Source organism: Ctenocephalides felis, unplaced genomic scaffold (assembly GCF_003426905.1).
Source record: "Ctenocephalides felis isolate EL2017-DRISC unplaced genomic scaffold, ASM342690v1 CF-g0.4_SCAFFOLD_03572, whole genome shotgun sequence".
Taxonomy (NCBI): domain Eukaryota; kingdom Metazoa; phylum Arthropoda; class Insecta; order Siphonaptera; family Pulicidae; genus Ctenocephalides; species Ctenocephalides felis.
The window spans coordinates 4,213,022-4,234,731 of record NW_020539726.1 but is presented as its reverse complement, the minus strand read 5'-3'; the positions used below and the strand labels follow the sequence as shown (position 1 = coordinate 4,234,731).

At 26.8% G+C, this 21,710-nt stretch overlaps 1 protein-coding gene across 1 annotated transcript in view; it reads right to left on the bottom strand.

Moving 5' to 3' along the window:
* LOC113387635 (teneurin-a-like) overlaps positions 1-21,414 on the bottom strand; it is a 186,849-nt gene extending 165,435 nt beyond the window's left edge. The window contains 1 exon segment of the mRNA XM_026624990.1: positions 21,298-21,414. Coding sequence (XP_026480775.1) covers positions 21,298-21,410 — 113 coding nt within the window. The 5' untranslated portion in view covers positions 21,411-21,414.
* Between the last annotated feature and the right edge of the window lie 296 nt (positions 21,415-21,710).

Genomic DNA, 21,710 nt, shown 5'->3' with positions numbered 1-21,710 from the left:
CATATAATTTCTCTCTAATAGGGAAATATTAGGAACTCTCAAACTCGTTTTCAATTCCTATATATTCATAGAAATGAAATCAAATAGAAGTGCTTCGTAAGCATCTCAAATAATAAAATGAAAGAAAATATTCCAAATACTTGCAATAAAAAAATATATGGACAAAACAACAATTCATTCATGAACTTTAACCGAGTAATTATATATCACAAACAAAATATTAAAGCGCATTAATTCAGTAGGTTTGAAAATAATAGAGTATATTGATATTTTTACCAGGTAAATGCTAACTTCCTTTTTTTTCTTTTCTTTTTATAAATTTACACAATGTATATTATAATCATTTATAATGTATAGTAATATAGTATAAAACATAATACAAGAGTTTTATATCTAAGAACAAAAATGTACTTCACTTAATTTATAGAAATATAAGTTTTTAAAAAATATATACCAAAATTTTTTAAAAAAGCTAATGCTGCACAAAATTACCATGATCACATTAAATTATCTTTTTCCCGGGTTCTTCAAACAATAATTATCAAGATAAATGGAATACATCAAGCACTTTCAATAAAAGTAAAAAAATGCATTCAATATGGTAAATAATATTACACATGAATTCTATGTACTTTTTCATAAACACTAAGTACGGGTATATGTAATCATTTAAATGAATTATCAAATATATATTTAAAAACAAATTAAATTTTTACATAAAAATTTTCAGTGTTCATAGTGGTAATTGTAATGTAAAAAATATATAATTCAGATATCAGTCAGATGATATATTTGACAGAAACACGCTAAAATATTGTGAAAAGAATTGAAACAAAAGTGAAAATTATTGTGGTACATGCAAAGAAATTTTCTTTGTTTGCGATGCCATGATTTAAATAATATATAAATGCAATACAATTGCTCTCAAAAAAACGATTTTTGATTTTTTAACGTTTATGAAAAGAATTTTCGAATTTTAAATTATACAAACAAGTACAAATAATTTTTTGGATGTATTTGCAATTTAGATGTAAATAGTTAGAAAATAGATACAATTGATTCACCGAAGATTGTTAGCAAAGCATGTAGATATTATATAGTGTTGATATTATATTATTAATTGTTAATTAATAATATCGCAAAGAAATTTTAATTAATTTTATTTAAACATTCAAGAAATTACTTAAACTTAAAGAGCTTATTATTGATTTGTCTTGTATGACGTTTTAAATTTTTGAAAAAAAAAAAATTTCGAGTCTTTTTATTGGCCTTAAAAAATCAAAGACTTATACGCATACATATATATTTGAAGCAAATAAAAAATTACTTAGAATAGACGAAAGATATCTGAATAATACACGTGTGAAATTTCAAGTGATTCACCTATAAGCAGTAATTGTTAAGGCCGAAAACAAACAGGAATAAACAGACAAACACTTTGTAAAAAAAAAAAACAAAATTTTATCTCCAAATTTTGAGCTTCCATTTGAGCCATCTACAACCATGACAGTGTGCATGTATTTTTTTTTATAAATAATAACAAGCAAAAATTGTAACAATATCATCAAAATATCGAAGTTTTTATGAAAAATGCATGTAAGGTTCTTATTCAATTCAAAATGAAGCAAAAATACATCAAAACATGATAATTTAATGAGTCCATTTTACATTAAAAATATGAATGAAATATTTTAATAGATAGGCTGAAGGAAAGATTTGATTTTTCTTTTGTATAGTTTCAAGATATATAATTAAATGGATATTGAAATATGTACGTGACCAAATTTTCGAAAGTGCAGAATAACCAAAATATTTATAGAATAAAATGATATAACTGTGATTAAAATTATTCTATTCAAATTCCTTTGGATTGAGATTGAATGAGAGTAAATGAATACAAATCTGTAGACTAAAAATCATAGATCCATTCACAAGTTTTTTTTAAGTAACAAAACTGTAACAAAAAATTATGCATTGATGTATATTCAAAAACAATGATAAGTATAGAAAATTAAGCAATATAATAAGATTTTTTATAATTATGAAATATAATGTGAATAACAACATTAAGTAAATTCGTGCCTTTGCCTTTAATGAAGACAGATTATGATATCACAATTTTTATTTTCATATTAATCAGTAAAAGTGGGAAAACTTTTTTAAAAGCAGTTATAAAAAATCTGAGCTACATTAAAGTTAAACCAATTTTACATATACACTATAAATCATATGAACATTTTATGGTGTACATTTTCATTAAATATATCATGCAGAATTTTACCAGTATTTCCGTTCCTGGAAAATACACATAATCTCATCAAATATTTAAAAAAATCAATAGTATATAAAATTACTGAATTAGTACAATTGCAAAACAAAAAATGTATTGTAAGGTATGAAAAATTTTTTTTATATGAAATGTCTCAAGAAAGTTAAGTAATTTGATACTTTAAAGATAATCTTGAATAAAATAATTGCTTTCGATAGAAATGTATTTTTGTTAGGCATTGTAATATTATTAATAATATATGTTACTTAAAAATATTATTGGATAAGCACATATAGTATTCAATTTTAATGCAAGTACATATGTGGAGTAGTAATGATTATGACAATATATTTAATTAGAAACTCCCAACATAATAAAAAAATATAAATTTATTAACTATAAAAAATATTCCGATATCAAAAATATACATGACATGTCCGATTGTTTTTACAAATCAAAAAACAGCCTGCTTGATATCGCCACACACTCCCTGCCCAGTGTTGATCTCACAGTTTAAAAAAAAATACAGGGAAACACGTTATAAAATGTGGTGGGAAAGCAGATTATAGCAGACCAGTGTTGTAATACTGGTCAATTACAAATTTCCATGTTTCGTCAGCAGATCCACCGTATGTGGTGATTTGACCTGCCATCAACTCCATATTCTGCATAATGTTCTCGATCTAATGGGTATTAGTTATATCAGAATAACTTAATGTTTAGAATGCATAATTTATGGGTACAGTTTCCATTTCTGCAAGCGTTGCATTCGTATCTGATGAGTTCCGATCAGAGAAAGAAGTTGGCTCTTTATCCAAATCAGGATCATTGGTTTCTTTGACATAAGAGTCCAGAATTGTGGAATCCAATAAATTATGTCAAATTTTGTTTTGATTCGTCGTTGTCACCGATAATGGGAGGTAGCATTATAAGACGATTGTGAGTTAACAGAGAAAGAGAGGTTGAATTGCATTCCAATGAAAAGTTCAGGCTCCAAATTATTTTTTTGTCAGCAATAAACACTGAGGTCTGGGTATACCAAATGAGTAACCTCGGAAGTCTGATCCAGATAGTAAGTGCGTTAACTATGATGGATTGGACTGGACATACCTTATAGGTCGTCACTGAAGACCAGTGATTATGATGCTGCCTCAAAATCAATTTTTCCTCAAATCCTCGAAAAATAAACTCCTTTTTTTTGTCATCATCTCATCGTCGTGAGTCACCAATGTGGGAGTAGTAGTAATGATTATGACAATAATATTTAATTAGAAACTCCCAACATAATAAAAAAATATAAATTTATTAACTATAAAAAATATTTCGATATCAAAAATATACATGACATGTCCGATTGTTTTTTACAAATCAAAAAACAGCCTGCTTGATATCGCCACAATAATAAACTTCTCGGATATGAATTTAATTATGACAAATAATAATATTGAATAAAGCATTGTAATGAGAAAAGTTGATTTCAGTTTTTTTTTTCTGGGTTTGAGATACCTATGTTTTGAATATATCTTTATGTATATAAAATATAAAAGACGTCTATAGGGATTTTATATTTATTTTCAGAAAAATGCGTAATTTTCAAAATGAAGTGCAGGAAATGTTATACAGTACAAAAAAGCAAAATTGCAAATTATTGAATCGTATCATACGTCTTAAATATATCTAAAAAATTGGTAGAGTTGATTACATATTTAAAAAAAAAATCCAATTAATTATTTTTTATATAGTTGATTATTTAAATTTTAGATAATATATGTATAATGTAATACAAAATATATTTACAAAAAATATATTATATATAAATAAATCAATTTTTTAGTTAAGTTCCTTATATGCTATGCTGTGACCCTCAAGAATGATTGAAATTCATATAAAGACATTCAAATTAAAAATTAGTAACTTTAGCCCATAAATATATTATTCAAATTTGTGAGAAAAATTCGCAAATCTGAGATCACTTTGGTTTTATTTATATACCAGAGAAAAAGTGTTGATGTTATATGTTAAATAGTTGCAAAATGATCCAATAAAATAAACATGAATGTCAAGGTAAAAAAATAAATCAAATATATTGAAAATGAGGTTATTTGTATACCTAAATGATTATCGTAAATAGTATCGAGAAAAATTTAATCGAGAAAAAATGTATATATTTGTTATAAAAACCAATTATTACACAAAATATCTTGCAAAATTTGATTACTAGATTTATATCATCCTGTCTAAAAAATCAAAATAAAAATTAAAACAATGTTAATAAAATACTTCACACTCTAAGCAATTACTCAAAATCAGAAAAATAATAGTTAGAATCGAGATTAGAAAGATTTACACAAAATTTGGTATATTTTGTCGAAAAAAAGATTGTTTGAATTATAAAGATATTTGGGCAAGACCATATCCAAAAACTGTTCATCGTTATAAGATATTTATGAAATTGCGAGCAAGAAAAGATATTCAACACCATATAGAGGTGCGTTAAATTAAATATTCATTACATATTCAAACTGCAGAAAATTATGAAAATTATAATTATTATTTGAAACCGTATTTTGGGAAAACTGAAAATAGTTGACTGCAAATGTACATATGGATTTTTAAAAACAATAAATAAACTGTAGCAAGAAGCTATGTATTGCAATTATTAGAAACATACAAAATCACTAATTAGAATTTTTTTACATATTACTAAAATAAAGTCTAAATTTCGCCATATTCCGGATAACAAAATGGATGAAAAATTTTATCGAAGGCAGGCAAATCTGAAATTTCAAAAGTATAAAAATTAGTATAAAATATCGATCAACCGTGATTTATTTAATTTGTCAAATAATATATCTATAAAAATTAAACTGATAGATTTTTTATACAAGTTGCTTCAATATAGCAATATATCTCACATGGTATGTACTTAATAGAGCAAAATATCGTTTGACCAAAATGAGAATGATAAAAAAGTACTAACTGAACTATATTGAATATATTTCATTAATGTTATTTCTGGACACTGTTCACAATTACAAAATATTTATATCATTGCAAATAACACAAGAAAATATTGTCAAAGTTTGGATATTTAGCTTCATCTGTAAAAGGTGCATTCATATATCTCATACTATCCAACTGACTTCCTTATTCTTCTTTATTCTTCTAACCTTGCTTCTTCTTCTAACTTCTAATTCTATTCTATCTCAAATTAACAGTTCGAATCCTTCCAGTCCTTCATTATCTTCTCTCTTCTAATCTGGTTTTATCTTCTAATTCTATTCTACTCCTATCTTCTTTTATTTCTTCATTCTTCGTATCATCTTCATTTGTTCTAATCTTTTCATCCCTTTCTCCTAATTCAACTTAACTATATGTGAAATTTGTAATTTTAATTTTAACAATACAAATTCTATGTCAATGCTAGGAATCGAACCGAGCATCCCGAGTGTGTGAGTGTGTTATTGTACTGTACATGCTACTGTCTGAGCAACGACTGCCGCGTTATGTTTATAATATATGTATTTTAATAACTTCTATATAAAATCTGAATATTAAATTTATTCAAATGGTCTACGAATTCACTTCATATTGTAAACAATTCATGACAATTCATGACTGAGGTTCATGAAAAATCAAATAAGATATTTTTTATATACTTCAAACGTTTAATATTGTAGCAAACTCTTGGTAAATGAGTAGTAGCATATGGACATTGAACACTAAAAAGTTAGTCAACAAATAAAAAATATATACTAAAAGAAGAGCAATTCATTATAAATGATGACGTATGAACCCTCGCCACTTTCAGTTTCTTTCGTATGTACTAGTATGTACCTTCTAACATTTGTATCCCAGAGAGAATAAATTAATCAATCAACACTTCGACAAACACCGAAATGCGATAGAAAAACACATATGTTTTTTACCGAGTTCTCAAACACCAAAAATAATGTTCTCTTCTAAACGAAGGATATGGAGCTTTTGAACACTGACAAGCAATAAAACCCGATGGAATAAAAATGGGTAAACTTTGCAGAAAGGAATGAAAATACAATATTCACTAATATTTGTAAAAAGAACAAATATTGAGAAATATTGCCAAAATAACTCCGTGTTACTAGTTATAAATATACATATAATTCCAGACAATTAGAAATTTACAATTAGAATTAATTTTATGATAAAATAATTGTTAATACTAGTAACAATCGTATGTGTAAAATATATTTTTGTAACAAAAATATACTTTTATCTAACGTGAACAAGAAAATGTAAGATTTTATATTCGGACACGAAATATATACATTTAACATTAATACTAGAAAAACTGGGAAATTGTTCTGCTGAAATATGTACGAAAATGTAATAAATTGATTTTTAATGACAGAAATAGGTTAAAAACGTTATTGAAGAATATTATTAGGAAGAATAAAATTTTATTCTTTCATACAATAAATAGCCACTGAACATTAATACAAGGGACTTAAAAAGTCTTTTGCCGAAAGATGTTCAAAAATTAAATATATTGGATTTTGCCTTCGTTTGCATTTAACAGAAACAGATATATGGATGGAACAGGCATACATAATCAAAATAATTGTTCTTTACATTTCTTTTTATAAAACCGTATCGAATATCAAAATTTATTCATTGGCAATCACTTCATCAGGTACAAGACTTTTAATTCAATACTAATTACAAAAGGATTACCATTACTGTTTGCAGGAGATTTCAATGTCAAGTTTCATTCTGAAAATTTTCAAACATGTTTGATTTTTTAGATGATAAATTTAATAATAAATAATTCTCTATTTCTATCATACGAGATACGACACCACTATTCATGCAGTCTCAAGAAATGTAGACGATTTGTAGAGCTGAATTTTTGTTATCACTTCAGTTAACCCAAGCCAATTATATCATATTTGAAGCATGATAGTAAATAAAATATTGTTTAAAAATATTAGTTTTAGTAGTTGACTTAAATAAATGTGTGTATTACTAGTGTTACTACAACAATACATAACAATAGCAATTCATATTAGGGCACCTTTGTTTCATTATTAGAGAATATTGAAAATTGAAGAAAACAGAGACGAACTATTAAAAGACTATATGTATGGACTCTATATTCCTATTCAATGTTTTTTGTATATCTCAAAATAAATTTGAAAAAAACGAGGCAAATATATTGGCCGCAGAAACTAGAAACTTTGTCAGATTTATGAACAATACTGAGAAGAGATAGTTATCTAAAAATGTTAAAAATATTTTATACTGTAATATTAGTTTTAATCACTTATCTAAAAAACAGATACTATCTTATCGATAAATGAAATTCAAAATTGTTATATAATATAATTATTTTAAACTTGTGGGGACATAATAGAAGGCTAGATCGAGGCCTAAATAAAATATCTCCTGGTTAATTGTCAACTAAAGTTTATACTAAAAGATTAAGAAAAATATATAATTAGTAAATATAATGTTGCAAAAAACTTAATTGCCATCTCGTGTAATAGCAAACAAGTATCACTTTATTTGCGCGCTCCTTTTCGTTTTCAAATTGATGATGATTTAATATAAATGTTAAAGGCAAAATAATGTAAGATATGAGCAAAATCGAATTAAAATGCTTCTCCATAGTAAAATATTTATACATGCAAAACGCAAAAATTATTGCACAGCACAAATGTTATTCAACACATAAAAAATGTAGAATAAGAAAAGTTGCTAAATACTGAGAGATCAATATTAAACAAGTAACAATTACAATTTAAATTCAGACAATTTACAATCAATGATCAAAATAAACGGTAATGAAATGAAGTGTTTTATAAAACCGGCGCATTATAAAAAATAATATTAACGTTAGTTCAAAGTATAACTAGGTGGTAAAAACATTATAAAATTAATAATTATACAATTCAACTTCTTTTATGAGTCAAAATTAATTTAAAACGAGGAATCAAATTTGATACTTTTGTACTTCAAATAGCCATCGAAGAACATTGGGACTGAGAAAAGTTCTGATAATTAAGATATAATTTTTTTTTAATGTTGCGATGCACCCAAGAATAAGGAGAAAATTATATACTAGTACAACAAATGTAAAAACGCGAGATTATTTAATTATTAATAAAAAAAGTTGTAATAAACTTTTATACAAAAGTGTATGGATTAAATTAAAATGTGGCTAAAATATATTATGAATTACTATCACCAAGACTGTTGCTAGATTTTGATGAAATTAAAAAGTATAGTGAGAAAACTTAAAAATCCTGATATGACATGTTCTAATTTTCAGAAAAAATATGAAAAATATTTTATTCACATACAAGTTGTACTTCATAATGCAAACAAAATTATTAAGATATTTTAAAAATGCGCCAGAAATTTGCTAGGAAGATCTGAAGAAAAACTAAAACATGTTTTTGAAACATAAGAGACAAAAAATAAAATTAAAAAAAAAACTGATAGTTTAAGAAAAAATAATAAACGCCCACAAAATATAAAAGTAGCCATGCGTAAAATTTGCTCAAAGTGTTTGAATAGTATAAATAAACATTGTTTAATTTATTAAATATTTGATGCACCTTACAAAAGTTGAAATGAAATCATTTTTTTGCAAAAGTCTAAAATATAAAAATGTATTCATAACTTTAAATTAGGTGTTGCCATTAATATATAATTCAAGTAATATAAAATTGTAACAACGTGCATAAAACTAAAAAACTTGTAAATTTTACATTCAAAGTTCACAGAAAAATCAGATTGTTATCAAACTTTGTTTTTAATATTTTAAATGCTCATAGTTTAGAAATTATATTTATATAAAATATTATGTATTATTTAAATAAACAGTTAAAATTATTAATCAAAATAGAATTTAGATTCTCGGCGATTAAGTCTATATTTTACACGTTCATTCAACTTGCTTCAAGTTAAAATGACACTTACTATTTAAAAAATCACGAAATATCAAAATGTTTTGTTTTTCCTAAAAATAGCTATTTGAACAGATCGTTAAATAAATGATTACTGAGATTCAAGTTGGCAAATTTACTTGAGAACCAATCTTTACTGGTTCTGTTAATTATAGATCACATTTTACAACTCCAGCATGCAGACTGGAAGCGAATTCGTTTGTATGTCTCAAAACGATAATAAATTGAATATAAATACTACACAGAAAATAAACTACAAGAGGATATTGCACAGAGATTTGTACACTGGGTGTCTTTGTTTATAAACTGTTCTATGTACAAAAAGGATGTGGTTAATTAAGAGGAACGGTGAACACCAAGAATAAGTCTGAAGAATGTAAACACGATGCGAGGATTCATGGCGGTGCGTGGAATTCCTTCAACCCAATTCTAGCTTGAGAAAATGAATGAATTTTGTTTTTAAATCGACGACTACTTAGCTTCTTTGATAATTATATTTGAAATAAAATTATTGTAACATTTTTAAATTGGGTTTTATTTTCTGCTAGTAGCTGTACCCGATTGAGATATGAGATGCATCATCGAGTGAAACAACGCATTCAGCATCGCGATAAATAAGTTTATACTTTTATAAATTTTTCAGTATATTTTTACTTTCAGCGTGAAAAGTTTACATCATTGCACATGACACTAACAAAATATATTAAAAAAAATTCCTAGTTATTGTAGAAATATATACATTTTTTGCTATTATTTCCAAAAATTTTATACATAATATTATGTGTTTTGCGCATATATGTCAGAAATATATCAACATTATAGGTCATATTAATAAATGAATTAAATTGACATAAGTTTGAAAAAAATTAAAATTAACTTTTGAGAAATCAAAATTTCAAATCATATCCATATCTTGAAGAAATGAACAGTGATATTGGGGCGTTAGGATGCAGCACATTCATCGTAAACGCTTTATAGATGATAGATTCACTGATTATGAAAAAGTTAGGTAAGTTATCCAGAATTTTCTTGACAAGCAAGATGGAAATGATTCAATTCATCATCTTAACTAAAACTTAGCTATTAAATTTACGTATCATATAGACAAATCAAATAGTTAAAAAAAGTAAATGCATAAATTCAGCTAAAAAACTACCTAATATTCAATTTCTGAGTTTTAAAGAAAAAGATAAAAACTGGTTAAGTTTCAGAAGGTTGTTCATGTAACAAGAATATTAACTTATTAAATGTGAAAAAGCTTTACTGCTTGAAGTTGCTGCAGTAAAAAATAACATACAGAACTCACCGATAATATCTACTCTATTCTCATTACCAAATATTATGAATATTCCGTCGTTTCAAAATCCTTGATATTGCGCAGCAGAATTCAAAGTTTCTTGAATCCTTGGGCATAAAAGTTCAAAATTGGGATCTTTTAATGGCACGTATATTATTGAATAAATTAAATTCAGAAACTAAAAAATCAATATCGTTCGATACATTGTCAAAATTATTTTTGGAAAATCGTTGTGTTTCTTTAAAGTTTTTATAAATTTCTACTTAAGCTCGTTGGGGGCCACATTAAATCGGGGCCAAAGCAGCCCCGGAAAACCGTAGAATTAATAACGAATTCAAATTATGGGACTTGCATTCTAAGAGAAAATGCAGAGAGAATTGAAAGCTGAGGCTTGGGAAATAGAGGTAAGAAAACAGATAAAATGAAAACAGAGCGAAAAGGCTAAATATAAACTTGTATTAAAAAAGAATACAAAATGGTAGTAATGTTAAGACATTAAAACAATGGGGTACACAAACTCATAGACAATTCTTATTCTCATGTAGTTCATATTTTCTCATGAAATTTACGTATCTGAACGAATTTCTATACAAGATTTATAAATCTTTGATAAACGTGATGAAATAACTAATATAATACATAATATAGTGCTCTAATAGTAAAATATTTATATATATGGATTGTTAAAACTTATAATATATATATATATATATATATATATATAGATTAGATCATAATTTTCATAATAATTTGTCATTTATTTTTATTTTAATTTGAGAAATAAGAGCAGGGTCAGAGTTTTTTGTTTATATTTTCGATGTCAAGTAATAATATAAATAATTAATAATAATATTGGTAATTAAATTACTAAAATAGTGACCTCGTGAATAATATAAGATTAAAAACGTACAAAATGTAGAAGCAAAAAGAACCCACATATAAAGAAAAATTACATGTTCCAGCTTTTATTCCAAAGGATATAGAGCTGTGGTTTGCTATTTTGCATCTTCAAACATCAGTTGCGAAAAACAAAGGTACCAAATTTTAATTAAACTATCAATATAAATAAATTCAATAATTAGGTGTTTGATTGTGCGTTATATTTCAAATGTTTAATCCCATAAAAATGACTCATAATAAGTAAAACTAACTTATATTAGAGTTACAAGTAGTAGAATAGAATAGAATAGATAGATTATCTATCAAATAGTATTAAAATTCAAACACTAGTAGATTATGTTCTCATAGATACAGATCAGAATTTTACATGTGTTTTATATGCTTTATTTTTTTATAATAATAGTTTTATAGCTATCTTATATTTTTTATTAAAAATGTATCTTTGTTTGTGTTTTTTATTGAATTTGAGCCAAGCCCAAACTCGAAACGTTTGCAGTTTCAATGTCATTTTTTAATTAAAAATTTTCTTATTATTGGATGATGTATTGTTTTAGAAAATTTGATCTAAAACAAAATAGTAAATTTAAAAATATCGTCAAAAAATAGCACTTTACCTATGTTATACTTCATTTAAAAAAATGATTCTTGGTTGTGGAATTTGAAGCAAGTCTAAGCTCAAAACGTTCAAGATAAATTTAAAATATTATCTAAATAATACGCACATTGGATTTTATATGAAAAATGCTGTTCATGTGTTTTGAAGATATGAGAACAAAACTCAAAACGTTTGCAGTTTAACGTCATTTTTTCATTAAAATTTTTCGTATTATAGAATGGTAATTTGGTAACATTTTCTCACATATTTACGAATGTATTAGTTAATTTCTATCATATAAATTAAATTACTTTTTAATTAAAATGACTATTTTTTTAATACTTATAATTTTTTATATTAAAATATAGAATTCAGTTATGTAAAAAGTGCCAATTTTAAAAAAAATCTTCAAACTTATTCTTTTCAAAATAAAAGTAAAGCATGTGTTAATTTAGGTTTGCCTAAAACAAAATGGCAATTTTGAACAACCATAAGAAAGTGCAATATTTTTTATTAAATCTTATATAGTTTATATTAATTTGTAACATGTCAATAAAAAATTACCAATTATAAAAAATTATATTAAAACATAGATTTTTTTTATTATAAAAAATTGTCGGCAAAAAAAAATAAAGTTTGTGTTAAATGAATTTTGTCTAGAACAAAATGACAAACTTGAAGCTGTTTGCACGTTGTTGTGATTATCATCAGAAATTATGTTGTTGTTTTTTAATAAATTGTAATATTTTTTATTAAATTTTATATATTGCATATATAATTTATAATATGTAATATGCGAGTGGAAACATTTTCAGAATTACAGAAACCGCCTAAAAAAATATATTGATTGAGACAAGATGACAAGTATATAGATCTATAAATGAATATACAAAAGTACTGAAAAAATATCGTAGATAAATTTGCATATGGTTGGTTATAATTTATTACAACATATTACATTTTATTGTTTAAGCTCGAATACCAAGAAGGAAACCAATTTATACACAAATTGCATATGTAATTTAGTAACAAAACTAATCACTCATGGTAAAACGAATAAAATGGGATACAAACAAAATATTCGAACTAAAATTTAAATTTAATGTTTGTCAAATATGAAGTAAGATATTTGCAAAACTTTTAAAAAATAGTTTAGAGATAAAACGACAAGTATATGGGGGTTCTAGGTGGATACTCCGAAATGTAATGAAATATTGTTTTGCATATTAGTTATAATATATAAATATATAATATTACATTTTATTGTACAAACTCGAATAACAGAAAAGAAAGCAAGTTATAATCAAATTGCTTATGAAATATAGTAATAAAATTAGTCACAGAAAGTACCACGAAGAAATTGAATATTTGTATTCGAAATATTTCATGCGAAAATATGTGAGTCGAAATTTGAATTTAATATTTGCCAAATATGAAACAAACTCATACGAGAGTAGTTAAAAAAATAGATTATGTGGTGAAAACAGAAACAGTTAAATGTCAAAAGATTTATTTGCACGCTCTTCTGGGTGGCATTAAAAAATAATATTTAATTTATATTAAATTAATTTCATCAATAAAATGTCAATTGTTTTGTGTTGTATGAAAAAACAAAGTTTAAATTTTCCTATACATTAGACTAAAAATTGCGTACATCTTAGCAGATTATATATATACGTGACCCTGTTTTAAATGATAGGCTCAATCATTTAAAAAATAGTCATTTATCATACACAAGATTCATTTACATGCAAGCTTATATGAGATGAAATACAAGAACTTTTATTAATTGGGCAATCGTCATCAGATCGAGATGATACATCCCCACGAGTATTTAAACAAAAACTAAAATGTTTAATATTATTGTCAAACATTATGCATTGAATGGCATAGAAACAGGTTTATCACACGCGCATTTTTGGAGTTTGAAGTTTGACGCATATTTTAATATGAATGATGAAAAATGTGGCTCATTAAATAATAATTATAATTCGCGTTATCCTAGAGACCTATATGCAGGAAAAAGGTTGACGACGATCTACCAAAAATTGTGGGTAATCAGTTAAATTTAAAGAAGTCAACAATTTTATTCATCGTTCATTCATATGCTACTAATCATACTCAAAATACTGTTTACTAATAATGTATTGGGCTCGTAAATATTATTCGTGCTGAATATACAGTAAAAGGCATAAAACATATTTGCAAACATGTTAACAAAAAAAGCAATGTCAATGTTCAGAGCGGAAAATACAACTGCATCTAAGGAGGAAGTCACCGAAAATCTTAGTCTTATAAAAAAGTAGAACGAATAAAACGAAAAGAAATAAAAATGAATTAATAAAATTAAAAATTCAAATTAAAATTTATAGTTAATCAAATACGAGCAAAAGATTTGACAACAAAGGAGAATTATATTGGATGCTTATATAAAAAGTTTTTGTAGAAAAAAATAATATATTATCAAATATTTGAAAAAACACAAATACTGATATGAACCTTTAGTTGAAAGGATTTACAAATTTACATATTATTCTCAGTAACATCAAAATATATCTAAAAGCTCTAACTCAAATTAAAAATTTAGTAAATTTTGAAATCTTTCGAGGCATCAAGTATCAACACTAATTGTAAGCTATTATTTGAAAAAATTGGTTCACGAATGTAAAATGGAAAATAGGCTACCGTACTTATTGTAAATTCTTTGTATAATTCATTTATCATAGAATCATCAACATGTGTTAGGATTGAATGAAAAAACACATATTATATATGAAGTTTTATCTTATCTCCGACTAAAAATATAACTTATGGTATAAAAAAATATTACGCACCATTTAAAAAACGACGCCGTTTAATATTGTAAAAGTTTTATTATTCGTTAAGTCGAAAGAATGCATTTATTATTTCAAACTTTCAATAAGTTATCTTGAATAATATGATTGAGGAAATGAATATTGTATTCGATTAACTTTCTATATAAAATAATATGAATTATTCTATTTTTAACAAAATAAAAATGGAATTTAAATATTTTAACTAATATGCATTTAAATTAACAAGAAAAAAAAATCATATTGTCTAAAATAAATTTTAATGTTTACTGTATGAATTATGTGCAAAAAAACAATGGAATGTAGCTGCACGATTTTTATATCATCTGGAATATTTCTCAACAACCAGGTCCCCTTTAACAATTTCTACAAAAAATTCAAAATCATAATTAAAGCATTATTGAAAATAATATTAATATATATGTTGTATCTATAATACCATTAGTATTAAGTACCCAAATTAGGCGCATTTCGAAAAATTTACACAATCGATCTTCATCAAATATCAGCTATATATTTGCGAAATACTAAAGGAACTTTATTCTATAATTAATTAATATTATTACATACATTCATAATAGTTATTAACATCAGTTAGAAAATATTTTTATCATAATTAATATACTGTTAACTTCTCTCAAAAAGATATTTTCAACTTCTCCCATAAAAATATATTTTTATCATAATCAACATATGTTGATTGGATATTAAAATAGGGCATATATTAACTTCTCTCAGAAGAAAATTTATTTTTATTATATATTTCATATACAGAGTAAGAGAGACAAAAACAAAGCATAAAATGTGAAAACAAATTTCATTTTTGATAAATAATAGTACATAGTATCACAACGGTATTCAAGCTAAAATAAATCAAAAGCATATTCCATGTATGACTCAAGAAAAAACATTGAAAAATAAGTGGATGCGCAGACTTCTTCGCGTTTAAAATTACATAATTCAGTATAAAATGTTGGCTGATGACAAATTATAAAATTATTGGTGATTTTCAAACAAGTTGATGTCAAAGTATAATATGAAGCAAACAGCCTGCCCTACTTTGCCGATTGGGGTCGGCGAACTTTAGTCGTTGCAATACTATTTTCTACTAGATAGTTTATTGATTACAAAGTACGAAGTTGCAAACGCCGTGTCATGGCGGCTGGCTTTGCACGACACTGCTGGGAAATCGGAAAACTTTCAAAATGAACTTTTTACACGAAAACGACATGTGTTCTAATAAATAGTGGTAATTTTATTTCAAGCGCAGCTGAACTTGCGCAAAATGCAGAATGCAGTTCGCTCAAAGAAATACAACGTTGCATACGCAAAATATGTTGCACGGGAAAAATAATTTCAAGAAGCTAACATGTATTTATTAAAAACAGTGAAGCCAAATTATCAACACTCAAATTGTAACATAAATTGAAACATACACCATCATACGGTCATACCCAGACGCCCAATCAATGGATTGTCACTTCTTAAAACTCCAGTTTGTAGAAGGTTGAACAAGAAAATCCCGAAAGCTAAAAAACGTGGGTGTAGTCAATTATCAACACTCAAATTGTAGCATCAACATGTCAATGTAAATTGCATTACAGTAAAACCAAAATATAAAAAATGATTCATTCCAATTGTATAGTCGCTCCACTTCTTCAAACACCATTGACTTAAAAAAATATAGCATAATAATTTCAACTCTTTGTTTATAAGTTTGAGAAAAAATAGCTCATAAAATGTTGTTTATTCTAATTGCTGTTGAAATTACAATATCTTATTATTATATAGATTTTCCAAATCAAGTTATAAAATGCAACTTTGAAGTTCGTTAAAATCGAATATCGCCATCGTTCAGCGTTGTCAAAAAATTCTACGCATGATATCAACAAGTTCCGGGTTCTTTTACAATAAAACTCTGCATGTATATTTGAATAAATCCTTTATGAAAAACATAATCAAGACAAAAAATGGCCTATGCGCCTGATAGCAAAATATAGTCCGTCGATAAAAATTATAAAATATCAAATTAATTTTTGTATACCTATAACTTATAGAATATCCGGTGTTCTGATTGCTAATTACAAGAACGACGTCAGTCTAGTAATTAATTTGATTTTATATATCAGTTCGCTAATTACAAGTATACTACTACCTCACATGATGTTGAAAAGAAAAATGGTAAATTAGGTCAGTGGTTAACAATTAAATTTTATAGAAAATTTAATTCGCGGCTCATAATCATTTATTTATTTATTTTTCAATTTGCAGTCATATTAGAAATATGCATGTACTTATAAAACTCTCTTATAAAATTCAAGTGATATAATATTATTATTTATTTATTTATTTACATATATACATTATTTTCATATCTCAGTCAGACAGAGGTGCCTGGTATGAGAGATTATGAAAAACAGTTTTCATATAATATTTACATTTCATTTGACTATAATATCTATTTCATTAATATAATATCTATATATAACTCTTCAGTCTTCTTTTTCTTCAATTTCCATATAGTACTTCTTTATTTTTCTTTTAAAATTATCATTATCATTGGTCATCTTAATATAGTCTGGCAATTCGTTATATATTTTGGTAGCACTCCATATGACATTTTCTCTCAAATTCTTTTTTCTATTGCGTTCAATGTGAAAATTGTTGTGTTGTCTTGTGTAGTGTTCATGTATATCTTGATTTGTGTCTATTGTTGCACTTGTTTTAATTCGGTTAAATTTCATTTTGTGTATTAGTTTGCATTTCTCTATTTTAATTATGTTATTTAGTGAATGATTATTTGTACGAGAAGTACAACCATTTGCCTGATTCGAGGATGCCGCGTACCTCTCGTTTTTTTATTATCAGATATAATAAAAATAATTAGCTACAGAAACACAAAAAATGTGTTATGCGTTATTTTAAGTAAATATAAAAGATATGTAAGAGATCAATTTGGAAGTGGTTTCTCGCAAAATGGATTACCAAAAGATAGTTCATTGCATTTTTTTTAAAAGAAAAGCTTACGCTTAAGCTACTTCCCTCGGGGTGAGTTATAGTAATCGCAAAAAAATCGCTTTCCGATTCAGGCGAACATTTTAGTACATATTAGAAAATATAGATGTATGTGCGTGTGTGCGTATGTGTATACAATTATTCGTCGATGATTTTGGGCGCATGGATCAACCGATTTGTAATAAAAATATTAGATTTCTATTGGAGAGAACATATAATGAATAGTTTTTCGCAAACGTTACGGAGAAAAAAGTGCCAAAAATGGAAATTCAGTTTTTAAAAAAATGGAGTGTCCGATTTTGATGATTCAAAACATTTTTTAATAGGTTCCGTATCAAGATTTATAACGTTTAACCATTAGATTATGGCGCGGGAGCTTACGCGCTTCGAAGATTCTTCTACGAAACGACTATGCAGCGCGATTTCTTTGGATTTTTTTTTTAATACTTAGAAAAATTTAAACCAAAAAGAAAGAAGTACAACCATTTGCCTGATTCGAGGATGCCGCGTACCTCTCGTTTTTTTATTAAAAAGGTATTGATAGTTGTATATAAAAAGCTATATGTATAAAAAGAGTAACAGTAATAAAACCTGAGACGTTCGCCAGATACACCCTCATGGCACGTGCGATTCGAGGGTATCATCTGGTGTGCGCTAACAGCAGATGTTAGCGCTCACCACTATACATCAATGGAAAGAGAAAGAGCGAATTATACTTCGCTCATTTTAGATAAGTATAATTTCAGTGCAAGAATTATAACATTCTAGATCCTCCCCCAACAAAAAAACCCCTATCGGCGGATTTCGAAGGGACCAGAGGCAAAGGCAAAGAGAAAAATAAAATGTATATAATAGCCAATGTATACATATTAATTTAGCACATGTATATATTAAAATTAAATACAGAACTCGTACAGAAATTAAAAATATTATTACTTCAATACTTACTATTAAATTTATAAAAAAATATAACACATTTTCTTCAATAAATTTTGAATGAAATATTAATTACTAGTTTTCTTCTACAAAAATAAACTTTTAAAATAATTCAGAAAAGCAAACGTAAAAATACAAATAGAAAAAAAAGTAGTGGTAAGAATGGAAACTCATATTCCAGTTAAAAAATATATTAATATATGCAACAACGAATTTTAATAATATCAAATTCAAAATTTTCTATGTTTATTATTGATATTAAATAATAAATGATGATTAAAAATTTAAAAAAAATATTTCAAGTCTTCCATGAACCTTAAAATTGTAATAGGCGTCCTAGATTAATCCTTAGACAATATTTTCATTGTTCTTGTATAGTTCTCCTATATTTCAGTAACTTTGATTCAAAATGAATAACATGGCAGTTGCTAAATATTATCTTATTATATAATTTCAAATACTTTGTCTAGCAAAAGGACAGGAAACAGAAATATAATTTGCAGAAGGAAAATAGAAATATGTTCTGTGGTGCCTCTAGCAAATTTTGTAATACTACTTGAATGGTATCGCATCACGATTTATTCATTCACAATAAATAAGATTAATTCCTTTCAAAATTTTGAATTTTGCTTTCTGTAAAAAGATAACTTAAACAATAAAAATATCCCTAAAACATGAATATAGACGCGATAATAGGTAAAAAGATAACTTAAACATTAAAAATATCTCTAAAACATAAATATAGGCCCGAATTACGCTCTGTGTACCAACAGGAAGAATTACTAGAATAAAATAAATAAGTAAAATTTGCAGAAGTAAAATATTACATGTATATTATCTGTTGCGCGAAGCACATTGTTTAATATTGCCCTATCTACAGATACCCATTATTTATTTCAACGTTTTAAATGTTGCTTTACGTAAAATATAATTTTAGTATTAAAAAATTCTTAATATATAAAAATATGGGCTCGACAAGTGGCTAGTACGACTGAAATAGATCAGAGGGTCTATAGATCACTATGGTCAAACGGTAACGAGAACGCTTTTCAATTTGGATTGTAGACAGAAATATGTTTTCAAGGGTAAAGTCCTGATCCTCCATTGATAGATATATGCTCTATTACAAAAATTGTAATAATATTTCATCACAAAGAGTTTAGCTTGCCTAATGTAAAACCGATTAGTAATACGTCAATTTAAATTCTGATTGCTGTTCAAAAATTATAATATTAACCATAAATATATAAAGTTTATAAGTAAACATAAAGAATATTAATATTGCTATGATTGTTAAAAATTCTCCGTATGACATTTAATCAAACTATAACTGTTTGAGTTGCCTTCTCTAAAACCTATTAGTATTACGTCAATTTAGCACTACAGCTTATATGACTAAGTTTTGATTGTTGTTAAAAAACATAAATATATAAAGTTTTAAAATATGCGAATATCAATATTTTAAAAAATTTGAATGTGGCATTAAATTACACTGTAAGTATGTATATATTGGAAAGAGTAGAGCTAACAAGCTCATCCTTCTAAGTAATAATTAAAATGTATAAATCTAATCGGAAAATTTTATTTATTATCATTTTCACACTTCATCCTGGGACCGTTATTATATGTATTATTTACAATAGATATACCAATACCTCCTAACTCTATTATAGCTACATTTGCAGATGACACTGCTATCTTATTCAGACTCAAAATTATATCTGCATATTAGAGAAATGGCTAAACAAATGGCACATACGGATTAACAAATCAAAATCTGCGCACATAACATTCACGTTGTGTCAAAAAACTTGCCCTCCTGTATATTTAAACAACAACATGATCCCACAAGTACAAGTAGTAAAATATCTGGGACTCCATCTAGATACAAGACTCAGGTGGAAAGAACATATAAAAAAGAAAAAGTAACAAATTCTACTAACAATGAAGGAGATGAACTGGTTACTGAGCAGACAGTCCAAACTATCCGTCGAAAACAAACTACTGCTATACAAAGCCATCATTAGGCCAATGTGGACCTATGGTCTAGAGCTATGGGGATGCGCCTCCAAATCTAATCTGGAAACTATGCAGAGAACACAAACTAAAATCTTAAGAGCCATTCTCAACTCACCCTGGTTTGTCGCTAATCAAACTGTCTACGGCGACCTAAAAATGTTGACTGTGCACAAAACATACAAAGAACTATCATCAAAATATACCGTAAAAGATTGGAGATGCACCCAAATGAATCGATAAAGGATTTACTGCGCACTCAACAAAACTCGAGATTGAAGAGAAAGTGGCCTCTACATAGTATTTAAGTACAATCATTAGTTATACATATATATAAATATATTAAGTAACATAATATAAGATAGATCAGTGGATCCTATCTTATTTTAACACTCACATAGTTCGCAGTTTAGCTTATAGAAAAGTTGTAATTTTCTGGTTGCGAAATAAATCTATTACATTAAAAAAAAATTCACACTTCATACCTGTGTTCGGTGGCAAAAGGTTCTGCATAAATATTCCTAGCGGGAGGCGGTGCCCGTCTCGGAAGCGGCGGCGGAGCAGGACCATACCCATCATCCATAATGCCGCGATCCATGACATCGTCGTCATCATCACAACAGTCCATGGCGTACTTGCCGGCGGCTGATAGAGTCGATTGCGAACTCATCATCATCGCCGATTTGGCGGATAAAGTATTATTCATCATCGGTACGACTCGTATTCGCGGATCGACGTGATGATGGTGTCCGCCGCCATGCTTGCCGCTTCCGCTACCGCGGACTCCCGCGGCGGTCGACCGATCCTGAAGCGAATCCACTGCGGCGATCTGCTGCCGTTGTTGCACAGCAAACACGCGAGGAGCGAGACGCCCGGATTCAAATAAACCGATGGGACG